General features: G+C 41.0%; 1 protein-coding gene across 1 annotated transcript in view; it reads left to right on the top strand.

The window, feature by feature from the left end:
• The first annotated feature begins 2,466 nt into the window (after nucleotides 1–2,466).
• The window catches only part of dars1 (aspartyl-tRNA synthetase 1), a 32,607-nt gene continuing 13,357 nt past the window's right edge, over nucleotides 2,467–21,716 (top strand). Inside the window, exons 1-8 of the mRNA XM_034236835.1 lie at nucleotides 2,467–2,667; nucleotides 5,541–5,640; nucleotides 7,353–7,382; nucleotides 7,754–7,811; nucleotides 9,588–9,680; nucleotides 11,451–11,553; nucleotides 16,426–16,528; nucleotides 17,984–18,064. Coding sequence (XP_034092726.1) covers nucleotides 2,645–2,667; nucleotides 5,541–5,640; nucleotides 7,353–7,382; nucleotides 7,754–7,811; nucleotides 9,588–9,680; nucleotides 11,451–11,553; nucleotides 16,426–16,528; nucleotides 17,984–18,064 — 591 coding nt within the window. The 5' untranslated portion in view covers nucleotides 2,467–2,644. The remainder of the gene's footprint in view (nucleotides 2,668–5,540; nucleotides 5,641–7,352; nucleotides 7,383–7,753; nucleotides 7,812–9,587; nucleotides 9,681–11,450; nucleotides 11,554–16,425; nucleotides 16,529–17,983; nucleotides 18,065–21,716) is intronic.

The raw sequence follows: 21,716 nt of genomic DNA, 5'->3' as shown, positions 1-21,716 counted from the left end.
AATGCGATGATCGACGGTATCAAAAGCTTTGGATAGGTCAACAAATAGAGCTGCACAACTCTGCTTATTATCTAAAATACTCGTAATATCATTTACCACTTTCATTGTGGCAGTGATGGTGCTATGTTGCTTTCTGAAGCCTGACTGATGTTTAGACAGGATGTCATTGTTACATAAAAACACCTTTACCTGCTCACTCACTAGGCGTTCAAGAACCTTGGCCAGAACTGACAATTTAGAGATGGGTCTATAATTGTTTAATAAGGTGGCCTCCCCTCCTTTTAGTAGTGGCAGGACATAAGCTGACTTCCATACTTTTGGGATTTTGTTCGTGCTGAGGGAGAGGTTAAAAAGAGTAGTAAGAGGTGGAGCAATCAAATCTGCAGCTATCTTTAAAAATAAAGGTTCTACGTTGTCCGGACCAGCCGGCTTTTTAGGATCTAGCTTGGTTAAGACTTCACGAACAACATCAACAGTAAAAGGAGTAAAACTGAAGGGATTTTCCAGACCACATTGTTCTGAGTCACCGACTGTGGTGTTCACAGAAGCAGAATTAGAAACAGAATGAAACAGAGAGCCACAGGACACAAAATGCTCATTAAAACAATTTGGTATGGTGGTCCTATCCGATATAGTGCCAGATACTGTGGTAAGGCACGGAGGTAGCTCATTACGGATATTACCGGTGGATATCGATTTTATGGCTTTCCAGAATTTTCTAGGGTTGTTCAGGTTCTTTGTGGTAACTGACAGATAATACTTAGATTTAGCACTTTTGACATGTGAAGTGAAGCTATTTCTTAGCTGCCTAAAACGCAGCCATTCTACCTCTGAGCCTGAATTCCTAGCCTTTGCCCAGGCCTTGTTTCTCTCATGTAGGAGACTAGATAATTCAGCAGAAAACCAAGGATTGTCTCGTCCCTTTTTAGAATAGGTATGTAATTTCCTTCTTACTTGTGACAATAATGTCGCCCACTGCAACTGAGAAGTCGTCGGATTTGCTGAGATTATGTTTCGAACCGAAGAGAATGGACTCTGTTTTACCCAGGTGTAATGATAATTTATTATCGGCGAGCCAGGTGCAGATTCTGCCGAGCTCGGAGCTGAGGGTTTTTTCAACCTGCAACCTGTTCCTGTCAGAGACCAGCAGGGCTGAGTCGTCCGCGAACAGGAACAAGTTGCAGTCACATGCTGATGACATGTCATTTACATAAATTAGGAACAGTAACGGACCTAATATGCTTCCTTGTGGAACACCACAGCTCACTGGGAGGGGGGGGGGACAGAGTACCGTTTACCTCCACCATCTGTTCTCTCCCCTCCAGGTAGGATTGCATCCAGCTCACCGATAGTTTATCAAAACCAATTGCTTTTAGCTTGTCAATCAGAATGGGGTGATTGACAGTGTCGAAAGCCTTTTGTAGGTCCAGCATCACCATGCCGCAGTACTTGCTCTCGTCCACCTCTTGTTTGATGTGGTCGCTCAAATAAAGAAGGCATGTGTCAGTGGAGTGGGATGTTCTAAAGCCAGATTGAAATTCATAGATTAGTTTATTTTCCGTGAGGTACTTTTCGACCTGTTCATATACTATTTTGTCCATGACTTTCGAGATGGAGGTAAGTATAGAAACAGGGTGGTAGTTGCCTGGGTCCAATTTGCTGCCCTTTTTGTGCAGGGGGGTTACTCTTGCAATTTTGAAGTCCTTGGGTACTTTTCCCTGTTTTATGGAGAGGTTAATTATGTGAGCTATGACTGGTGAGATGGCGGTTGCTGTGTCTCTGAGGAATTTGGAGGGGATATTGTCGTGGCCAGTGGCCTTGTTAGGTTGGAGGGCGCTCAGTTTAATGAGTACCTCTGCTGTTGTTACCCTTGCTAGACTGAAATCATCTTTGCGTACCCCTAGGTTTTTGTAGTAGGTCATGATGTGATCTACTCCAAAAAGCCCTGAGTGGGAGGGTAATTTATTTACAAGAGTTGTGGCTATGTTTGTGAAAAAAATGTTCAAGTACTTGGCCACATCCAGTTTGTCTGTGATGAGCCTGTTATCTGTCTTTATGTTTAAGTTAGAAAATCTCGTTTTGAGTTTTTTACTGCAGCCATTTTCTAACACACATTAAAAGGATGCAACATCTAGCAGAGAATACACACATGCTATAATACACTAACGGCATCATCAAAGAAAATAAAGGGGATTTATATGAAATAATAAAGAGACATTTATAAATAAATAAAAATGTTTTAATCACGAGGCCAATCTGAGAAAAAAACAAAGAGAAGCAAGTACTTCAGATAGCCTATAATTGGCATACATCAAAACAAAAAAACACAATTATTTCTTGCTATTTTTACTACAGTAATTCTTTCATCAGTGATCATGGAAGTAGTTTGAAACAATTTACAAACCAAACAAACACTTTTCCGTTCCCTTATTTTGTCTAACCGATGTGCAGGACTGAAAAAATAGGTGGCCGGAACTATGATTCAGTGAGTCGTTTCTATACGGAGTATCCGGTATTTGGTGCTACATCAAAACAAGTCCTTCCTTCCTGTGCACGTCCATGCTTTGAACAGCTGATGTGGTGCTTCTTTCGGACTGACAGCCGTTAAACATTTCGTCCTCATTCTCCACGAATATAGCTCAACATGACTAAAGACGAAGTCCAGGGGTAAGAACGCTGTGAAATGTGTTCGTGTGGTAAATAACGTCTCACAGAAACTCTTATACTAGCTAACAGTAGAACGGCTAGCAGCTAGCTAGCATTACTAAAACAGACTGCCGATTGCATCATCTGACAGTTCAAGTAAATACATCATGAGTCATGACGTTTAGCAGAAATATATAGCTAAACACAAATATAGCTCATATGATAGCTAACGTATGTGCAGTCTCATTTAAACTCTAATTATATTAAATAATCGCTCAGTTTATGATAGCCTTGCTAAATAAGCTATGTGCATATATGTATGTACGTACGTGGCTAGTGTCTGTGGTGAATAATAACTTGGTTGCAATCAAGGAAATGTCAGACTTTGTGTTTGCAACCTCGTTTACAACATGCAAAACAATATTTTATTGTTTTTGTTTTTTAAAAGCAGTTTTAAATCCCCACCTGTTTGGTCCTGTTCATGCACACTCCCCTGCTGTCAGTTGTGGCTCTGGTCATGGGCCACGACCCCCTCAGTTGTAAAGTCTGTGTATTAGAAATGAAGGAATGTGTGACAGGAAACAAATAAAAACGTGTATGATGCAATGCAAAGCAATATAAGAACCCTGCAGTACATTAGTAACCTGTGTGTTACCTCAATCTTAATCTCATTGCATTAAAATAAGAGGTTTTTAGTATTGTGTGCACCACAGTTATTATGGGGAGGGGTTTAAATATGGGAAACACTTTTAAACAATCATTCAAACCAACATCACAATCCGTTTCTTCGATTAATTGATTCACACCCTGTCAACATTTTAAAACGTCTGCGTCACAAACGTTTGGATTGTGTTGCATTTTTATTTGTAAACTATCAATCATAATGTTGTGTACTTCAGATGACTAAGTCTTACACAATGACTCACAACAGGGTTGTCTTTGTATGTGCAACTGCTTCATTAATTCATTGTCTTTTATGAATACACCTGATGATGACATCTGACGGTTGAATGTCATAATTCGCCACATTTGGATTGGCTGTTTATGTGTAACCATGCAACAAACAATAATTGTGGGTCAGGGTGTGAGTCTGAACTAAATGAGCCGTGCAGACTGGTTTGTTTTTGTATTGATTTGAGAGCAGATTGTAGTAGTGTGTGGACTGTCCCAGGCAGCCAGTCTCACCTCATTGCCTGAGGGAAAGATCATTGGGAATCCAGTTTAACAAATTCAACTGGTTGGTAGAAGATATAAATACCGGCCTGAGGTTCTCTTATTAGGCTACTCTTATTTATGGTTTGTGGTTGTTTGTTGCATTCAATACATACAGAACAAATGCTCTTTAAACACGGTTATGAAGAGTTATAAAACACACAACATATCATACATTACAGTTATTTGTTTTACGCTTTACTGAGAAAGATGGGGCCTGTTTGCAGTGCAGCGACTTCTCATATTTGAACTTATCGGATTCAATTTCATGAGAAATCATAAAATATTTGAATCAGACAAAATCTCTTCACATCGTTTTAAAAGCCACAAGCAATTTCAAATGTGCAAAGTCTAACCGGGAAACCCTGTCAGGTATTGTCTAGTCCTAAACGTTGTGTACAGGAAGTCTGACGTCCTCCCTCGTAGCACCAGCTCATCATCTGTTGGGATTGGTGTTTCTTGTTTAGGTTTTATTGCTATGTATAGTTGGCCTTTGGTCCTTGTTATTTCCTGTGATGAAATGCAAGCAGTTCCCATTTTGCTCGTGGCTTCCTTCAGGTCTAGACACCTGGTCAGTGGGGAGAACCAAACGGGACTAACTCATCCACCTGCAAGCTTAGCACACACTCTTATCACAGGGAAGTTTTGAAGTAGTGGAAACAAAGTCTGTCACAGGACTACCTGGTTTATTGCAGCTTTTTCTTTTACAACCTTCTGTTGTTTGACCTAAAACAGTGGTGTATCACTTCCTCAGTAAACTACAGAGAGTGCCCTGATGTCGCATCGATAAAGGCCATCAGAAATCACTTTTCATTTCGTTTGCATTTTCAAACATAAAAGTAAACATTATTATAAGAAACAAATACAAAATGTGAACTTGTATGATACAATTATACTTTATTGAGTGATCTTGCATCACAGCAGCTCCATTTGCAACATCAACAAGGACAAGATACACAGAGACAGACATTTAACGCGACGTCAAGGGAAACGTGCTCAATACCCTTTAACGTACATTTGACGTTGAAATGTGAGCCTATTAAATCACGGTTCCCTTTATATTGTGCTCTAGTGTGGTTCCCTCTTGCCTGTTAGATGTCTAAAGTCTTTCTCCATTTTAAATGATCTTCATTCATACATTACACTCATCCTATATTGTGACCCAATTGTTACATTGAAAGAGTGCTGTGTATTTACTTTCTTGTGGCTGCTACCAAGCAAACTTGACTTTATAGGCAAATGTCACATGCTTATCAGCACTGACATTGTGTTGAGCTTTGAGTGTGGCATTGGCATTTAGCAAATAAAGACACCTCTACGTTTAGAGAAGACTTAATGTTATCATAATCAGATCATCTGTATTATTCACAAATTCTATAATGGATTAGAAAGTGCTGCTGAGACTAATGTCTTCTTAAAGCGGCGGTGTTTATCTAGCTAATCGTACTTTCTGACATCTCCGCTCTCCGAGCCTCTCGTCTCTGCGCTCACCCACTCTACAGCTGTTTTGTCTGAAATAACAATGGGATTAAAGGTAGCCCAGACTTAGAAGCTGGAGGCGGCGATGGCTAAGAATGCATTTTTTTTTCCCAGGCAGTCAATAACTTCCTCAAGGGATGCGAGAGCAATAGATGGTGGAAGTTGACTTAAATGTTTACGTTGTGTACCTCTTCCTGTTGCAGGGCGATGGAGGAGGACCAGGCTCAGTCAAAGAAAGGCCTGAAGAAACAGCAGAAGGAAGCGGAGAAAGCTGTGAAGAAGGCTGAGAAGCAGGCCAAGCTGGTCAGTGTTGTTTTTTAACATCCGCCTCCTCCATTACAGCTGGTAAGGCTGTGACGTGCGGCTCTGCAGGGCATTGTGGGTCCAGGAGGGTCAGTTAGCCGCACAGCATCCATTGTTTGAGTATTCCTGTCATGTTGGCCGTGTTTATGTCCACATAAACAAAGCGCTGTTTTTTCTACACTGAGGACACAACATATAAGCAGCTCTATAACTACAAGTGGAGAAAGATATTACACATTTTAAACTGTGAGGATCACACTTACTGCAACGTTCTTGACCCTAAGAAAGTATTCTGGAAGCATGTTGGATTAGCAAACCAAAACGCCCACAACACTCACTTGGCTTACAGTGTCTCCTGGTGGGAAATGTTGACCCATTTAGAAATGTCAAAGTGAGTGAAAGAGATCATCTTTGCACTGGACCTTTTGGTTTTCATACAGTAAAGACTTTATAGAGCACTTCATGAACCCGTCTCGAGTGGACTCAACAGGAATACTGCCAACAGGGTTTCAAACTGAGTTCTTTGTTTCTTTGGAATCCAACAAAGCTTGTGAATTACTTTCCTTTGCCAAAATACGTGGAGTGTCAATTTAGTTTGTATTTCACACTCATCAGAGGCCGCCGTGCATGTGTCTGCATTCCTTCCATTGCTTCAGATGACACCGGTTTTGGATATTTATGAGCTTTTTTAAACTTTGGAGATGCACGCAGCCATCTGAATTTTAGGTCATTATTTAGTGTGGATTGGTAACGGTGGTCCAATTGCCCAATAATGTGAATATCCTGATCAGTGTCAGTCCATCCCTAAATTATTTTTCAAAGCAAAATCTATCTATTAAAAAACAAAACCTGTATCCCTATTTACAAAAAATGTAGTCTAGCTTGAGACGGGCTGATTCAAAAATAATTACACATCCTGCACTTTCATGTGTCATGACTTAACGTATCCTGTGTTCCATCTGAATTCAGCAGTCAGCAAGTTTCATTGAAGTAGCAGGTGTCACCAATATTCTGGCTATTGCTGCCCACATCAGTGTGGCACAGTAAGCATTTCCTGGGCGGGGGGCGCCTGAGAGCTGAGTTGAATGTTCGCGGAGGGAGTGTTAGCTTTTTTTAAATGTACCGTTGTGTTGTTTTTGCGCTGACACTTGATATTTTAGTGTCTCTGGTGAGGATCTGTCGCACGTGGCCGTAGCAGGTCTATATCCAGCTGATCATAAGCGGCAATATCATCCATCATGCGACTGGATTATCATATCAAGGATGGGCGATTCCAATTCACTCTACTGCCATCAGCCATTTCCATACACCAATATCAATTTGCATAGGAAATGGAATTGTAACTTTGCCAAGACTCGAGCTCATCGCGCTCTGGGACTCATTTGCCTGAAGTCGGTGCGGAGATAAAGAATCTGTCCACTTACACTGTTTCTATTACAAAGTCATATCTCCTCCTGCCATTACTCATTGTTGTTGATTTGTTAGAGCAATGTGAAAAAGAGCCGTGTATTCCAGGGGTCTGAGACTCGAGCTGTGATTTAGTAATTGTATTCGAATCCCTGATAGCACAAGATATAAAACACGATTTCCATGACTGCTGTAGCAAAACGTTTTAAGTTGTTCCATTGTTTTTGAAAATGTTCAATGGAGGGTCCTGTTGCCTGGCTATTTGCAATGCCCTTAAAATCCCTGTGTCCTCTTTTGTGTTTCAGGCTGCCGACCAGCAGGGCTCAGAGGAAGATGTAAGTATCCCCCTACGGAACACAGTACTCATCCTCTAAGACCTATTCCCTGCCTTCCTCTCTGAATGTGATTCTGCCTTTTGCTTTCACACCTTTGCAACAGTTTGTATGCAAATGCTCACACACTGAAGTCAGGGTCTCCATTTTCTGTTAGACCATTTTCTCTCTAGCACCGTGATAAGCCTGATTATCTGCTCTGGAAGGGTGTTATCTCCGATGTAGTAGACACACTTACGCGTATGAAATCAAAGTGGTGGAGTTGCTTTTGAGAACAATAGAGTTAGAGGTGCATACGCATAAAGTGGTGTGATGTTTTGTTTAGACGTTTGATCAAGTGGCTGATCTCTGATGGCATGCTCTTCTTCTTTCAGGACTTCGCCAAGGACAGATATGGTGTGCCGCCGATGGTCCAGTCCCAACAAAAACTGGGTTAGTAGGAACGTTATTTCCTTGAGCAAACATAACAACCAACGGAAATACCTCTCATTGTTAAAAACACATGCAAATAGTAGCTAGATCATGAAGATTGATTATATATCTTTCTGTTCGTCAGTAATAATGGGATGAGCTTTTGCTTGGGCTGGATGTGACTGCAAGTTTAATTTCAACTTAAACTACTAACTATCTTTTAGATATTTTTAGTATTATGTGCCAGCTGTACATGTCGCTTTCTTCTCCAAACATGCGTCAAAGTCAGCATAGTGATTTCTCCATTGTCACAAATTCACAGAATCTGTTTCAACAAGACTTCGCTTGGTTTGAACAGAAATGTATTCTTTCTCTCATTTCCAGGTATCAGTGTTGAGTGTTTTTCCTCTTATCTGTGTGCTGCATCGTTCTTAGTTTCTTGTCAATCATCTGAAACTTACCCGAAGTCTCTTAAACATTCAGAGTTTTGCAAGGTGCCGTCTTGTTATTTTAATGCATTTGGCTATGCCTTACCACTGTAGAGATTCATTTGACAATGTACTCCATTTTTTAGTTTGGGTTAAAGGGTCCCTGTTATTCTCATTTTCAGGTTCCTATTTTTATTTTGTGCCTCTGACATGTTTCCATGCGTTAATGTTCAAAGAGGTCTTTATTTTTCTCACACCTCTTTTCACCCTCTGTCTAAAACCAGAGCCCAGTCTGCCCTGATTGGTTAGCTGGCCGGCTCTGTTGTGATTGGTCAACCGCTTAAAGATGTCCCGCCCCTTAGCCTATCACGTACAATTTGTTGGAGTGCTATCCAATAGAAGCGCAAGTACTACATGGTGATGTCACTATGACGCGGAAGTAAACAAAGGAATAATAAATAAATCGGGTCTCATTAATGTTTTAAAATAAATAAATCCTAAAGAAGGGTAACGATTCAAGATTCTCCTTCCTTCTTGGGTTAAATGCACACGGACAATGCACACATGAATCAGCCCTGTGTTGTAAACGACATGATAACAAAAATAAGGCATCCTGAAATGGATAATGTGCGGCAACTCTCAAATTAAATGTTTTGATACAGGATGGCTTTCTGATCCACAACCTCTCAGATACCTTGGTCTGGCTGTCAGAAAGTTACAGATAACACCATTACAACTGATAAACACTGTGGAAAATGCTTCTGGTGTCTCCTCTCAACGCGATTGCAGCGGCGATAATTGCAGTAACTAATAGTGTGAGATAGCTCTGGGATCAAAGAGGCCGTCCATCTGTCTGGATGCTCTTTCAGCTCCAGTGGCAGCAAACAAACTGGGGCCTCCCTCACCTGCATGCCGATCCAAACCATTGGGAGGGGAGGGGGGTTAGAGGACAGGGGGTGAGGGCTTTCATGTGGGTTGACGTGGAGTTCTCAGCCAAAAGGGCGGCTCTGTTTTCTCCAGTGCTGCCTCAGTGTCTGCTGCTTCTCCTCGCTGATAATAAGGAGAAAGCATGCCTCTGAGTGACACAGGTGAAACCAGAGTCAATTTGTCATAAAGCCCACAGAGAAAGGCTGAGTTGGACAGCTTTTCAACAGCCCTACTAGTGTGTCTTATTTATTAGGCACCGCGGTAATTTGAGCATTTTATTGTGTGTTCGTTTGCACACGCACAAGCATGCTTATTCACATTTCTTTCTGCCTTTGGGAGTGTGCAGGGGAATGTTAGTTTTTCTACTCAGATGTGGGGAAATGGAGCCAGAAAACGTGCTTTGAAGTAATACATTATTTGTGTGTATGTGTGTGTGAGACAGACAGGGTGTTGGTGCGGGTCGAAGACCTTTCTCCTGAGAAAGCTGACCAGCTGATTTGGCTGCGTGCCCGAGTCCACACCAGCAGAGCTAAAGGTGAGACCCCCCTTCCTCCACCACATCTTTGTTCATCTTTTTTTCAGCTTATAGATACTTTCTTTGTGCAGAAGACACAAACAGCCAAGATTAGATGACCCCTGTGATAATCCTCGGTGTACAAAGGCAAAATAGCTAAAGCGTCTGCCCTTGGGCAAGCTATACTCTTTACTGCCTTCTCTTCAAGAACAAACCACAAAACCCGTTGACTTTGACTTGCTTTTAGATTTCCCATTCTCTAACGATTACATGGTAAGGGAGAGCCCAACATTCTGCTTTTAGAACTAATAGCGAGGCAAACTAGGACTGTGGGTCATCTTTTATTTTCCTTTCTACTTTATTATTTTGTATTATTACTTTTGCATTGTGACTTGTACTGTTGGTAAACGGCTTAGGGAGTGTGGGTGTACATTTGCTTACGTCGGCACTTTTACATCTTGAATTGTACACTGATGTTCGTTAAAATGCTCTGTCCCTATCAAATAAACCAAAACTAAATTGATTACTCTGTTGACTATTTTGCAGATTTGTCGATTTATCTCAACATTGTAAATTCGATCAAAAAAGAACATCTAATTTTTAAAATAAACAGCATTGAATAAAATGTAAACAAAGATTAAAGTTGAAAAATGTCAGTTACAGATGGCAATTACAATATGATGACATGAAACATATGAAACATTTAAATAAAAAGGAAGGGGTTGTTATTTTAGTCAGTGCAACTGCAAAAGAAACCCCAGTTTTTAATGGTTCCCTAACAATATATAAAAATGTGCTACATGAGAAAGAGAGGAGAAGAACAATCACTATTAATTACACTGACTATTCACAGCAGCCATACTGATATCGATCTCCTCAGGTTGAATAACAGTGAGGTTCAAAAACCACAAAATAACCAGTCAGCGTTTATTACAAAGCTTGATACCAAACCTCCCCCCCATCTTCTCCTATATATTCCTCTGTGGGATTGTGCAGACACTCGCAGAGCATTCCTTCCATGTTAAGCAGAGTTTGACAAGCTGAACCAATCATAGTCAGACTTTGCATGTCACCGCCAACTGGAATCTGGCATAACCTCCATTTGTCAGGTCCCAGCTACTGGCAGCTATGAAGTGTCTCTATTTGAATACAATGAACCTGTTGAGCCTTGCCAGGTTATTGGATCTCTGTATCAAAGCCAAGCTTTTTCTTTTTTTTCTGCTGTGAACTTGTGATTCCAAATAAACCCAAGTCTGAATGATTATCTTTGGGCCCATTTCCTCTCAAGATAACTTCCAGAGTCAAGAGTCACTTCCCCTCCTTCATGTCTTTATTCTCCTGGCTCGCTGTAAGGATGTCCGCGTGAGCAGAATAACATCCTGATTTGGTCTGGGATGAGGTGCATCTGTTGGTGGGATCTGGGCTTTGCTATTATCCCCACCACCCACCTCCTTCTCACAGGCAACAAACATCAAAGTACCTGGGTGGTCTGACTGTCTACTGCCCAGAGTTTTTGTTGGCTAACTTGTTTACACTCTTCCTAGGTGTGTGTTTGCTAGGAAGGTAGCAATCACCCTTTCTCAACACAGTGCTCTTCAAAGAGAATCCTGCGCTCACACACTTTACCTGTAGACAAGGAATATCCTTCCAGCTGGAGTCACACGTAGACTTCTGACTGAACAAAAGCACATTGCTTCAGAGAGATCTCCCAAGCTTTCATTATGACAAGCATGTCAAGCATGCATAATAGAGATCTTAACATCCCCGCATTTGTTGTTGTTTTGTTTTCAGGCAAGCAATGCTTCTTGGTCCTGCGTCAGCAGCAGTTCAACGTGCAGGCGCTGGTCGCAGTGGGAGATCGTGCCAGCAAGCAGATGGTCAAGTTTGCCGCAAAGTGAGTACCGAGACCGCTCTTCCTGTCAGAGAGGGCGCAAACAATGGTGGGAAAACCCTGGGCCCTAATCGTCCCACCGATCCATTTTCACACATTCTGAGGGTGGAGGGTGGAGGGTGGGGGGTGGAGGGTGGAGGGTGGGGGAATCAATCATTTTTCACTCCACAACAAAAGCTGGCTGTTAACATGGCAGGCTACAGCACTTTTTAATGGAGCGGTTCCTGTCGAGATGGCAAATCCAACAGCTCGGATCAGAGGAGGAGGAAATACTTAAGAGCCAAGCATCATTATTCAAGTTCGCAGCCAAATTGTAGCCCATTACCGTTAGACTGTAAATGAACCTGACTATCAGCGGATATGCACTTTATTAAAAGCACAAAAGGGGGACGGCTGACTTAGTGCCACTTCAGACTGAAATGTGATGTTCACAAGGCTTCAAATATAACATAATTCATGGTATGTGCTAAAACATATATTGCATTCATCAGTATCTGTCTTCCGTTGCTATTTGTCCTTGTTAAAGATCATAATTAACATGTATTTCTGAAATGGCAGGTATTGCTTAATTAGGCAAAGGGCAACACCCGCTACTGCAATTTGCCACACCATAATGGCAGTTAAGACATTGGATAATGAAGAAGTTGGGCAAGGCATGGTCGTTTTATTTACAAACACATTTCATACAAAGGTACAGGGTGCTTAAGCAATGCAGAGATTGCAGCTGTGTTTAAAAAAGGAGCCTTGCATTAGCAAACAGCTATCATAGCCTTAGAGTCTCGCCAAAAGCTGCCATTTATACTGAATATTGAAGTGTCTGCGGTTTCATCCTCCTACAGAATCTTACAAAACTTGCCAGTTTAGATTGACTTCTAACAGCATAGTACTGACTAAGCAAACATCGTTAGGATATGTGAGACTTCCCTTTGTTCTAGACAGTGACCTCATAGCCACGAGGGACTCTTCTCAGCTGATCTTTTGGGAAAAACAATCCCCATTACAGAATACTGGGTTATTAGATAGCATCTACAACACAATGTATATCACTGTAGTAGTTTTAGAAACAATCAGTTCAGCCAGATTCATTAAAAAGAATGATGCAAGTAAGTGATGAATGTTGAAGTGTATGTACACACCTGTCTGAGTCTTAGTAAACAAGTCTGAGCTGCTAAATGTCTGAGAAAAATGTGCATAAATTACCATGTTACCACATTATTATACTCGTGTTTTTGTAAATGAGAACCCAGGAGCCCTTCGACAGTTTGTTGCGGCTTACAAGAAAATAAAGCCAAACACCAGGACGTGTTTCTAATGAGGGCGAGGTCACCGGCGCTCAGACCCCAGCTTTGACCTCTGCCTGAACACGCTGACCCCACTTTGTAAGAAGCGTCAGAATCTCCTGACCACACCGTGGTTCCCCTGCCGCTCAGCTGACTGCTCCGACATTTTTACAATTCAGTTTCTGTTCCCCCCCACACTAAGCCCAGGCAGAAAAAAGGACCACATTTTAAGCTAGATGTTGTTTAATATTGTAGAAGTGTTTTCTGTATGTCACAGGATATTGTGTTAAGGACATCGAACAGACACTTCAATAGATCCTTGAAACTGCTGGATGATTTATTTAAAGTTGCGTGTTTTCTCAATGTGGTTCTGCAAAGTTGTGGTTGGGCAGTTGGATTTGTATGCAACACATTGCCACCGAACAGAGCAAGTGAGAGTGATGACATGGTCGTCAAAACAACATCTGAAACAAAATGGTGAAGTTATGCTACAAGGAAAATAATGACCAAGAGTTTCAGAGCGTTTAAATGTCATCTGCTTTTTATATGTCAATGGTTAAAAACAGCTGGCACTATCAGTTCCTGTGGCCCCCTTTGTGGCTCCTGTCTGACAAGCCGAGTAAGACCCTGGATTACAAGTAAATCCTCTCATAATCACAAGAGCACTGATGACATTGCTCCGGAAGTCTCCTCTCACAGATTGTATGTCCAAGTCATCCTCCTCTCACTCACACAATTTAATTAAGTGATCTTCAGGCTCTGCAACCTTTACTCTGCTCAAGTACCTTTTAAAGAGCGACGGGGTGGGGGGGAGAAGGGATATGAGCTGAAACTGGAATAATAAACCTGTCTGAGGGTCTTCGTAGATTTGATACTACCTTGACTTACCGGATTCAATCACAGCTTCTTAAATAATATTTCATTTGAATGACACGTGTTTGAAAAAGAGCAACGACAATAAGTTGACTTATTGATAAGTCAATGGACAGAAAAGAATCTGCAACTATTTTGACAAGCCATTCATCTGCAATAACTATTTCAGAGATTGCTGTTTCAAGCATCTGAAGCGTAGAGAGTTCCTACTTTCCTCAGATGTATTTCATAATAAACTGAATATCTTTGTGCTTGTAGACACGTCAAAACATCACATTGGCCTTTGAATAACAGGGATGAACCTTTGACACTAGTTTCTGACATTTTATAGACTAAACAATGAATTGCTTCGTCTAGAAAACGATAAAATAATTGTTATTTAAAGCCCTAATTTGAAAGAATCATAGCATCCTCTGTCGTGTGTGGGATCAGGTTAGCAGCCCTCCGCCAAAATAAAATAATAATAATACATTACATTTATAAAGCGCTTTTCCTGGTGCTCAAAGCGCTTAAAATGTAAGAAGTTTTACAAAAGAAGATTCATCCATATTTAAAAAATAAACATGTTCTCATCTTCCTCCACTGGGGTGTAGACGTTTTAATTGGCCTTTCCTTGTGGATATTTAGAGATGTCTTTCACTAAGGTCAATGGCTTCTCTCCAACATAATGGAGGTGTGTGACATTTCATAGCTGCTGCTCCCTTTGTTTAAAAGTGCACCTAGAAGACCCAATAGCATTGTCTCTTATCCCCTTAACCTTAGTGCAAAAGGCCTGTCGGTTTCTCCTGTTTGTTTTATTATTTGTGTGTCTTTGTAGTCATCAGCAGCACAGCGAAAATGAGTTCAAGTAAAGGTAATGGTACTTGTTTGAGGGTCTTTCACCTTTTCAAACTGAAAGTCAGTGTAGTGAGCTCTGCTGGCCTCTTGTTTTATTTAGTGATGCATTATTAGCTGAGGTAGTGGCCAGACATGTGTCCTTCACCGCCAGTGTGTTGCCTTCCTGGGACATTATTCAGAATGAAAGCAATCTCTATCCCTCTTTTCTCTTATTTCACTTCTCTGTGTGATATTGTCACCTCGGTCCTGAGACAATCGGTCAGTTTCCGTTAGTGCGCTCCGAATGTGCCGCCGCAGCCTGCCTCACGGCCGTGCAGCGGAGGTTATTAATGTGGGGATTTATTCATCCAACTGATCTCCTACCAGAGGGGAAGGAATATGTCGGCAGCTGTGGTGGGGCTGAAGGGACAGCAGTACCTCAGTGTTCAGTCCCTCATTACTGCTTTTTAATGAGGAGGAGTGAAGGATTACAGCAGGTCTCCCATCTGGCCTCGCACGGCATGACAGTCAGTATTGTTCCTCTTATCTCTGATGATGCTCTGGGTTTCATTGAAAAACCTGTGTAGGACAATGTGACAAAATTAGGAATGGGCTCCCTTCACATGCTGTAGTTTGTTTTATACTCTGTATAATGGGGCAATTCTTCACCTCAGGGGCAACATCAAACTGTTTTTCTTGTTTAGCTAGGTGCTTTCCAGGAGCTGTGAAAGGATGTAAGCCACAACCCTTTTCTCAAAGCTCAGCAATCCCCCTCGTCAGTGCATTTACTTATCTTTCTTGACTGGTAAACAATTAGTAAGGGGAACTATGTGACACTGCACGTTACTTTAAACCTTTGTGGAAACATATTTAGATCTTTAAGTTAAAGGTCTCCTATTATACTCTTTTTCATCAATATATTATAGGTCTCAGACAAAACATGTCTCTGAAGTCTTTGGCTCGAAATACCAAACATATCGCACATTATAGCATCCCATAAACCCCTCTGTTTCAGCCCTGTTTCAAAAGTAATGATTCTCTGTCTGTTACTTTAAGGCCCGGACATTCCGGGCCATCGATAGATGTCTGGCCGTCGACAGGTTTTTATATAAATGGATCAGGACAAGAAGAGAGAGAATTTTTTTTCCTGAAACTTTCAGAATCTCTTTACACAAAGGGGATACATGTTTATAACTACCTCTAAATTGTACTTGAGTACAATTCTACCACTGAATATAATGCATCCTTGTCATTTTTTGCTGGTTTAATAGTGAAACCCCCTCTTTTTGATAAACAGTAGGGCCTTTTTACCTCTCAAAATCACAGTGTGTTTCACAGGATGCATAGATTTTCTAAAATAAAACTGTCCCTTTTTGGAGGGAAAATATATAATGCTGACAGGAATCATTTTAAGGCTGGAGAGTTTATATCGACGTTTTTAAAATTGAGGTGTAACTTCTGGAGCTACTCCATAACAGATTGCCAAATCTCTCTAAAGATAGATACGTGGAAACGTTTTCTACCCTGCAACGGTTAGTTTGAGCTTAACGTAAGGAGACACGCGTTTGTGTTGCAAAGAAGGAGGAAAGCAGTTTTATTTAAAAGCCACAAGCTTGTGGTATCTCAACTTTCACTTTCCCTGCATTTTGATTTTTTTTGTATTGAATCTGTGGTGATTTTGGTTATCGTCTCACTATCCCCTCCCCCACTTCACCACCCAAGTGAGACTCACTCAACCATAGCCCTCGCCACCCCCTGCACATCACACCATGAAACATGAATCATCAGTCACGCTTTAATGGAAATATTGTTCTCAGGCAGTTAGCCACCCACACAGATGAGTTTGTTTTCTAAGTGCTATCTGTTGTTTACACGAACCCCCCCCCCTCCCAACTGTCTCCACCAGCATCACCAAGGAGAGCATCGTAGACGTGGAGGCGTCGGTGAGGAAAGTGGAGCAGAAGATCGAGAGCTGTACCCAGCAGGACGTGGAGCTGCACATCGAGAGGGTGGGCATACTTACACTGCAACACACGTACACACACACGCACCCACAGGCACACGCACACACTTCTCACTCAATACAGTTCATAATCATTTGTTATGACAAAGCATCACATGTGGGTTTATGTTTAATTAGTATACCTTACTAGTTGTAATTAAAGTAGGGTGAAATCACAAAGTTCCCTCTAGTCCCCCCGCCTGATATGTCTCCATTGGACTCCTTTCCCTTACATAATGACATCACTAGTAGGGATGTAACGGTATACGTACCCGGGCCCTTCGGTTCCGTACACTACACTGTACCGAACGAATATAATGTTAAACATAAAAAATTGAGAACATGAACAACTTCTTGGAAGTAATCTCAGGTGCTGCGTTGCAGCATTCAGACATTGTTAGTGCCAGCAGATCTGCCCTTTCGGCAAGCAAAGTTCATTTTTCTTTCAAAAAAATACAATGACAAGCAAGTCATAATGTCAAACTGGCTGCTTAGGTACTAGTACAGTGCAGTTCAAATACAGATTATTTCAGTTCATTGAAATGCTGCACCTTAATGTTTATTTTATAAATGTTGTATTTATTTGAGTGAATATTCATAGTTTAATAATAATTTAAAAAAAACAAAAAATATTTTATGTTTTGTGATAATTTTTTCTGCTGTACCGAAAACGTACCGAACCGTGACCTAAAAACCGAGGTACGTACCGAACCGAAATATTTGTGAACCGTTACACCCCTAATCACTAGGTAACATAGGTGCTTCTATTGGCTAGCGCTCCAACACATTTATATAATATGCTAAGGGACAAGACTTCTCTAAGCTGTTGACCATTCACAACACAGTTGGCCAGCGAACCAACCAGAGCTCTAGTTTCAGACACAGGCAGTATGAGACAAATAGACCTTTTTTGAACATTTGTCCTCTTTAATGCTATCAAATGCCACACCACAAACTATAAAAAGAGAGGATAACATACATTTGTAACATGAACAGTATTGCTTGGTGAATTGTATTATATTTCTTCTTCTTTTATCCACCAACTTTGTATTTTATTTGGCAGCTCGGAAACTCCCGAGATGAGGTTTTAACAGTATATAATACATCATATTTTAGTGATTGGAGACAAAATATAGGGGACACACTTCATTGTAATGCAGTTAAATGCAACACGATAATTCTCGAGTGTCTTGAAAAAGGGAACATTTGTATTAGATGTTTGTTTTGTTTTTTATCCACAGACAGTACCTGACAGTTAGCAGAAAACCCACTAGTTTTAACACCTTGTCAGTAACACATAGATGAGGTTTTAACAGATGAAGCTCTCAGTGTCATGACACTTTTACTGTTATACGTTTACTGTATGTGAACTCCAGGTACTTTCCACTGCCAGAACATATGATAGAAACGTTGGTTTGACACCCTCTGAATTTGAATGCTTTTTTATTCTTCCCCCACTCAGATTTTTGTCATCAGCCAGTCGGAGGCTCGTCTCCCCCTGCAGCTGGAGGACGCCGTGAGGCCTGATGGAGAGGGGGAAGAGGTGAGGACGGATGTAGGGCTGGATGAGAGGGGATTCAAACCGGAATCACAATATCTATACTTTAAGTTTTGACAGTTATTTTATTTTACAGTAAATGAATCAAAGAACACATTTAAACATTGGAAGTTAAAGTAAACATTTGCAAAAAAAGAAGAAAATATTTATATTAACTGGATTAAAGATATGCGCATTGTACTACAAATGTTACAATAAAAAAAAAAAAGCAAAAGTATACATAAAAACATAAATGATGAAAACTAGATTATTGCTCAAAAATGCTGTGTAATAATCCTAAGTGTTATTAGTATTAAACAATGCTGTACCGCAAATTCTCACTCCTGACACTCCAATGCTATTTCCTAATCTGTGCCTGCTATGTGAAGTATTAGTGTGCATCCAAGCCTGCGTTCTTCTCAACCAACACACTGCAGTTCCCACTGACTGTTAGACATTAGGGAAGGTGATTAATGCTCTCTTAATGATCCAATATGTAAAGAGAAATTGCAACCATCCACAATTCAAGAGACTTTAAAAGGAATAGTAAGTGGACATACACAAGGAGAAACGGTTATGCCATTGACACAGCTCAGTCTCAGGTGCTGTTTACACGGGAACGAAACGGGTTATATCCGCTACTTTTCTCTTTCGTATAGCCCGTTAGTTCACACGAGGCCGTACCGGAACCGCGGAAACGGACTCCTAAAACGATAACGGGTCCCAAGGTGGATAGATCTGCGGACAGAACGCTCTGGGGGGGCCTAATGGCTCCGTGTGTACGCCCTATACGATCATTTCCTGATAACGATGAAGCCATAGCCACACCTCTCCCCACCTCTGCTGCTCACTGCTGTAGCATGGTCAGTATACTGTTACTGCTACTGACCATGCTACAGATGTTAGTGCAAAATCTACAGCTCCTCTACCACAACCATCAGCAACAAGTGGACATGGAGAACTACATGAACTACATGTTGCTAAATCCACTGCGGAGAATAAACAGAAGGGCAGCCTGGCAACCATGCTCGGGGTCTTCTTTGCTGCTTTTGGTGTATTTTGTGGCGGAAGTACAGCACCACTTACAGGCCCGGCATATGTACTACAGTGTCTCCAGCGGGTCGAGCGGTCTCGTGTGAAGGGACACGTTTATTGAGCCGTATCCGTGTATTCGGTTTGTTTGCGTTCCCGTGTAAATGGGGCCTCAGACTTGACTTAAATAAAAGTCTGACTCCAAATGTTCATTGTAGAAAAACAGTGTCTAATACTCATGATGCAAATGGATAGGTTTGGTCAGACTACACAATGACTGCAAAATAATAAACCACTGAGCCTAGACTTATTGTATACTTTACAATGAAAGAAAATTCTCAGTAGGGATGCACCGAATATTCGGCCACCGAAAATTATCGGCCGAAAATGGTTAAAAAGGCCCTTTCGGCCGAAAGGGTTTTAGCACCGGAAAAATATCACCGAATGTCAGAACAGGCTTACGTTGGTAACCTAACGTGTTGTTGTGATGACGTAATAAAGACGCGGCGACCATGCTCGCGGCTGGCTCACAGGGGGGGGGACATTGACCTTTGTCATCGAGATTGCCCTGAGCCTTTAACAAATCGTATTAAATAATCTGATGACAGACTGTAAACAGAATAGCTGAAATTTTAACAAACTAAATAACTCAGTTTCCTCTAATCATTAACCCATGTTTGTATAATGTAGCTAACTCCGTGTGTTGCTGCTAGCATACATAACACCTGACGTGGAAACGTTACTCGTGGACGGGGCTACAGAGCTGCTAGAAAGACGGTCGAACCCGGTACATTCCTCCGTCTGCATGCGGTGCACTTTTGCTAAATGTTTAGACAAATTGCTCGTGCTTACATGCTAAACTCTTATTGCACTTATGGTAACAAGTATTCTCCACATCGAGACGGGTAAAGTTTAACCACACCTCGGAGCGCGTTCTCTCCGCCATCTCCGCAGTGTGCTCCGCTGCATGTAGCAGCTGCGTGTGTGTAAACTGCCCCGCCCCCTCGCACACAGACGGGAGAGAGATCTCGTCTGATCGAAAATACATCATAGACGCATTTGTTGTCTTTGCATATTAGAAACGAGTTGGCGACACTAAGACTGCGATATAATGTTTTTTAGCAATAATACATGACATATATAAATGTACTGTATGCATTCAAAAGTGCTGAATAAATGTTTTATGGACCCATAATAGTGATTATTAATTAAGTTAAGTTTTGCCATAATCATGTCTATTTCCATAATCAGGTAGCTGAACAACATTGGTAAAAAATGTATACATTATATATATATATTTCTATTAATCATTTTCGGCCTTTCGGCATTCGGTTTTCGGCCAACTGTTTCCTATTTTCGGTATCGGTTTCGGCCAAGAATTTCCCATTCGGTGCACCCCTAATTCTCAGCATATCCATAGAATGTTCTGCTCTTCCTAGAGAGAATATTCACAAAGGACAATAAATATTCATGTTTTTGGCAGACACAAGTATTGTGTAGTTAAACCTGGTTAAATAAACAAAATCCAGAGGAGAATGACTCACACTGATTAACATCACATTCTGTGATTAACGTCACCCTGTGAGGTTTAGCCCTCTCCATGCAAACTGTGATTTCCTCACACAGTGTTCATAAGAGCCAGGGCTTTTGAATTCCAATTAAGCAAACAATGCTGAATCATTTGGGAGAATCATGATGCATTCAAGAAGTCATTACGTTCCCCACCCACAGTTTAGGTGCTTATTAAATCGTGGGTAGGTAGAATTGGAGAAGACAGCAAGAGTCAACTTTATTTTAAAGAATTATTCAATTGGAAAAACCTAGCCCTATGTCGCTGATGGAAGTAGCTATAAGCGCTAGCTCCATCAATTGCTAAATCCAGTGAGAGAGTTGCAAAACGGACATCCTTTTAGCCACTCCCCCAAAACTGTTATTATGATCGAACTATACCATAATTAAGATATACAACAAATATGGCTATTGTGATTGTCGTCTTGTTCTTTTCTTGAGCATTTGATTTGTTTATTGTTGTCTGAATGTAAAAAGCATTCTACCATATGACACATATTTGTATGCAATACATTTCCACCCCTAGCTATAATTGTCATTAAAGTTGAGGCTGCTGTTTTGCAGCCTGAATCAGCAGGTTTGTCATCATCAGTGAGTTTGATTAAGGTGTGATCGTTTGGTGATTTAACTCAAGAAACTATAATTATATTCTTCTAGGTTTGGTTTGTACATTGTGAACCAGTATGTATAATTATAAAGTGAAACATCATTGAATAACTCTCTGCATATGGGTACAGCAGTATAGGCTTTGTGTCTGGTCAAACAAGTTGAAAAATATTGATGTAACAGTGTAGTAATCTTGACAACAACAAAATAACCGAAATATTGAACTGCATTCTGGGAACAAAACATATTTCTCTGAGGAATATTAATTAGCTTTAGTCAAAGTGTAACAATAAAGCAGCCACAGCTGTGTGATGCTGTCAAATCCAGATCATTACTAATGGATGCAGTCAAATAATTGCCACACCCAAAAAGCTATAGTTTTTCTTCAGCTTTGGATCCATCTTCTCCAATATCAAATGATATATTATCCTATTACTTCAGTTATACATCA

The sequence above is a fragment of the Gymnodraco acuticeps genome, unplaced genomic scaffold (genome assembly GCF_902827175.1).
Source record: "Gymnodraco acuticeps unplaced genomic scaffold, fGymAcu1.1, whole genome shotgun sequence".
NCBI classification, from domain to species: domain Eukaryota; kingdom Metazoa; phylum Chordata; class Actinopteri; order Perciformes; family Bathydraconidae; genus Gymnodraco; species Gymnodraco acuticeps.
This window is presented reverse-complemented; position numbering and strand designations above follow the sequence as displayed.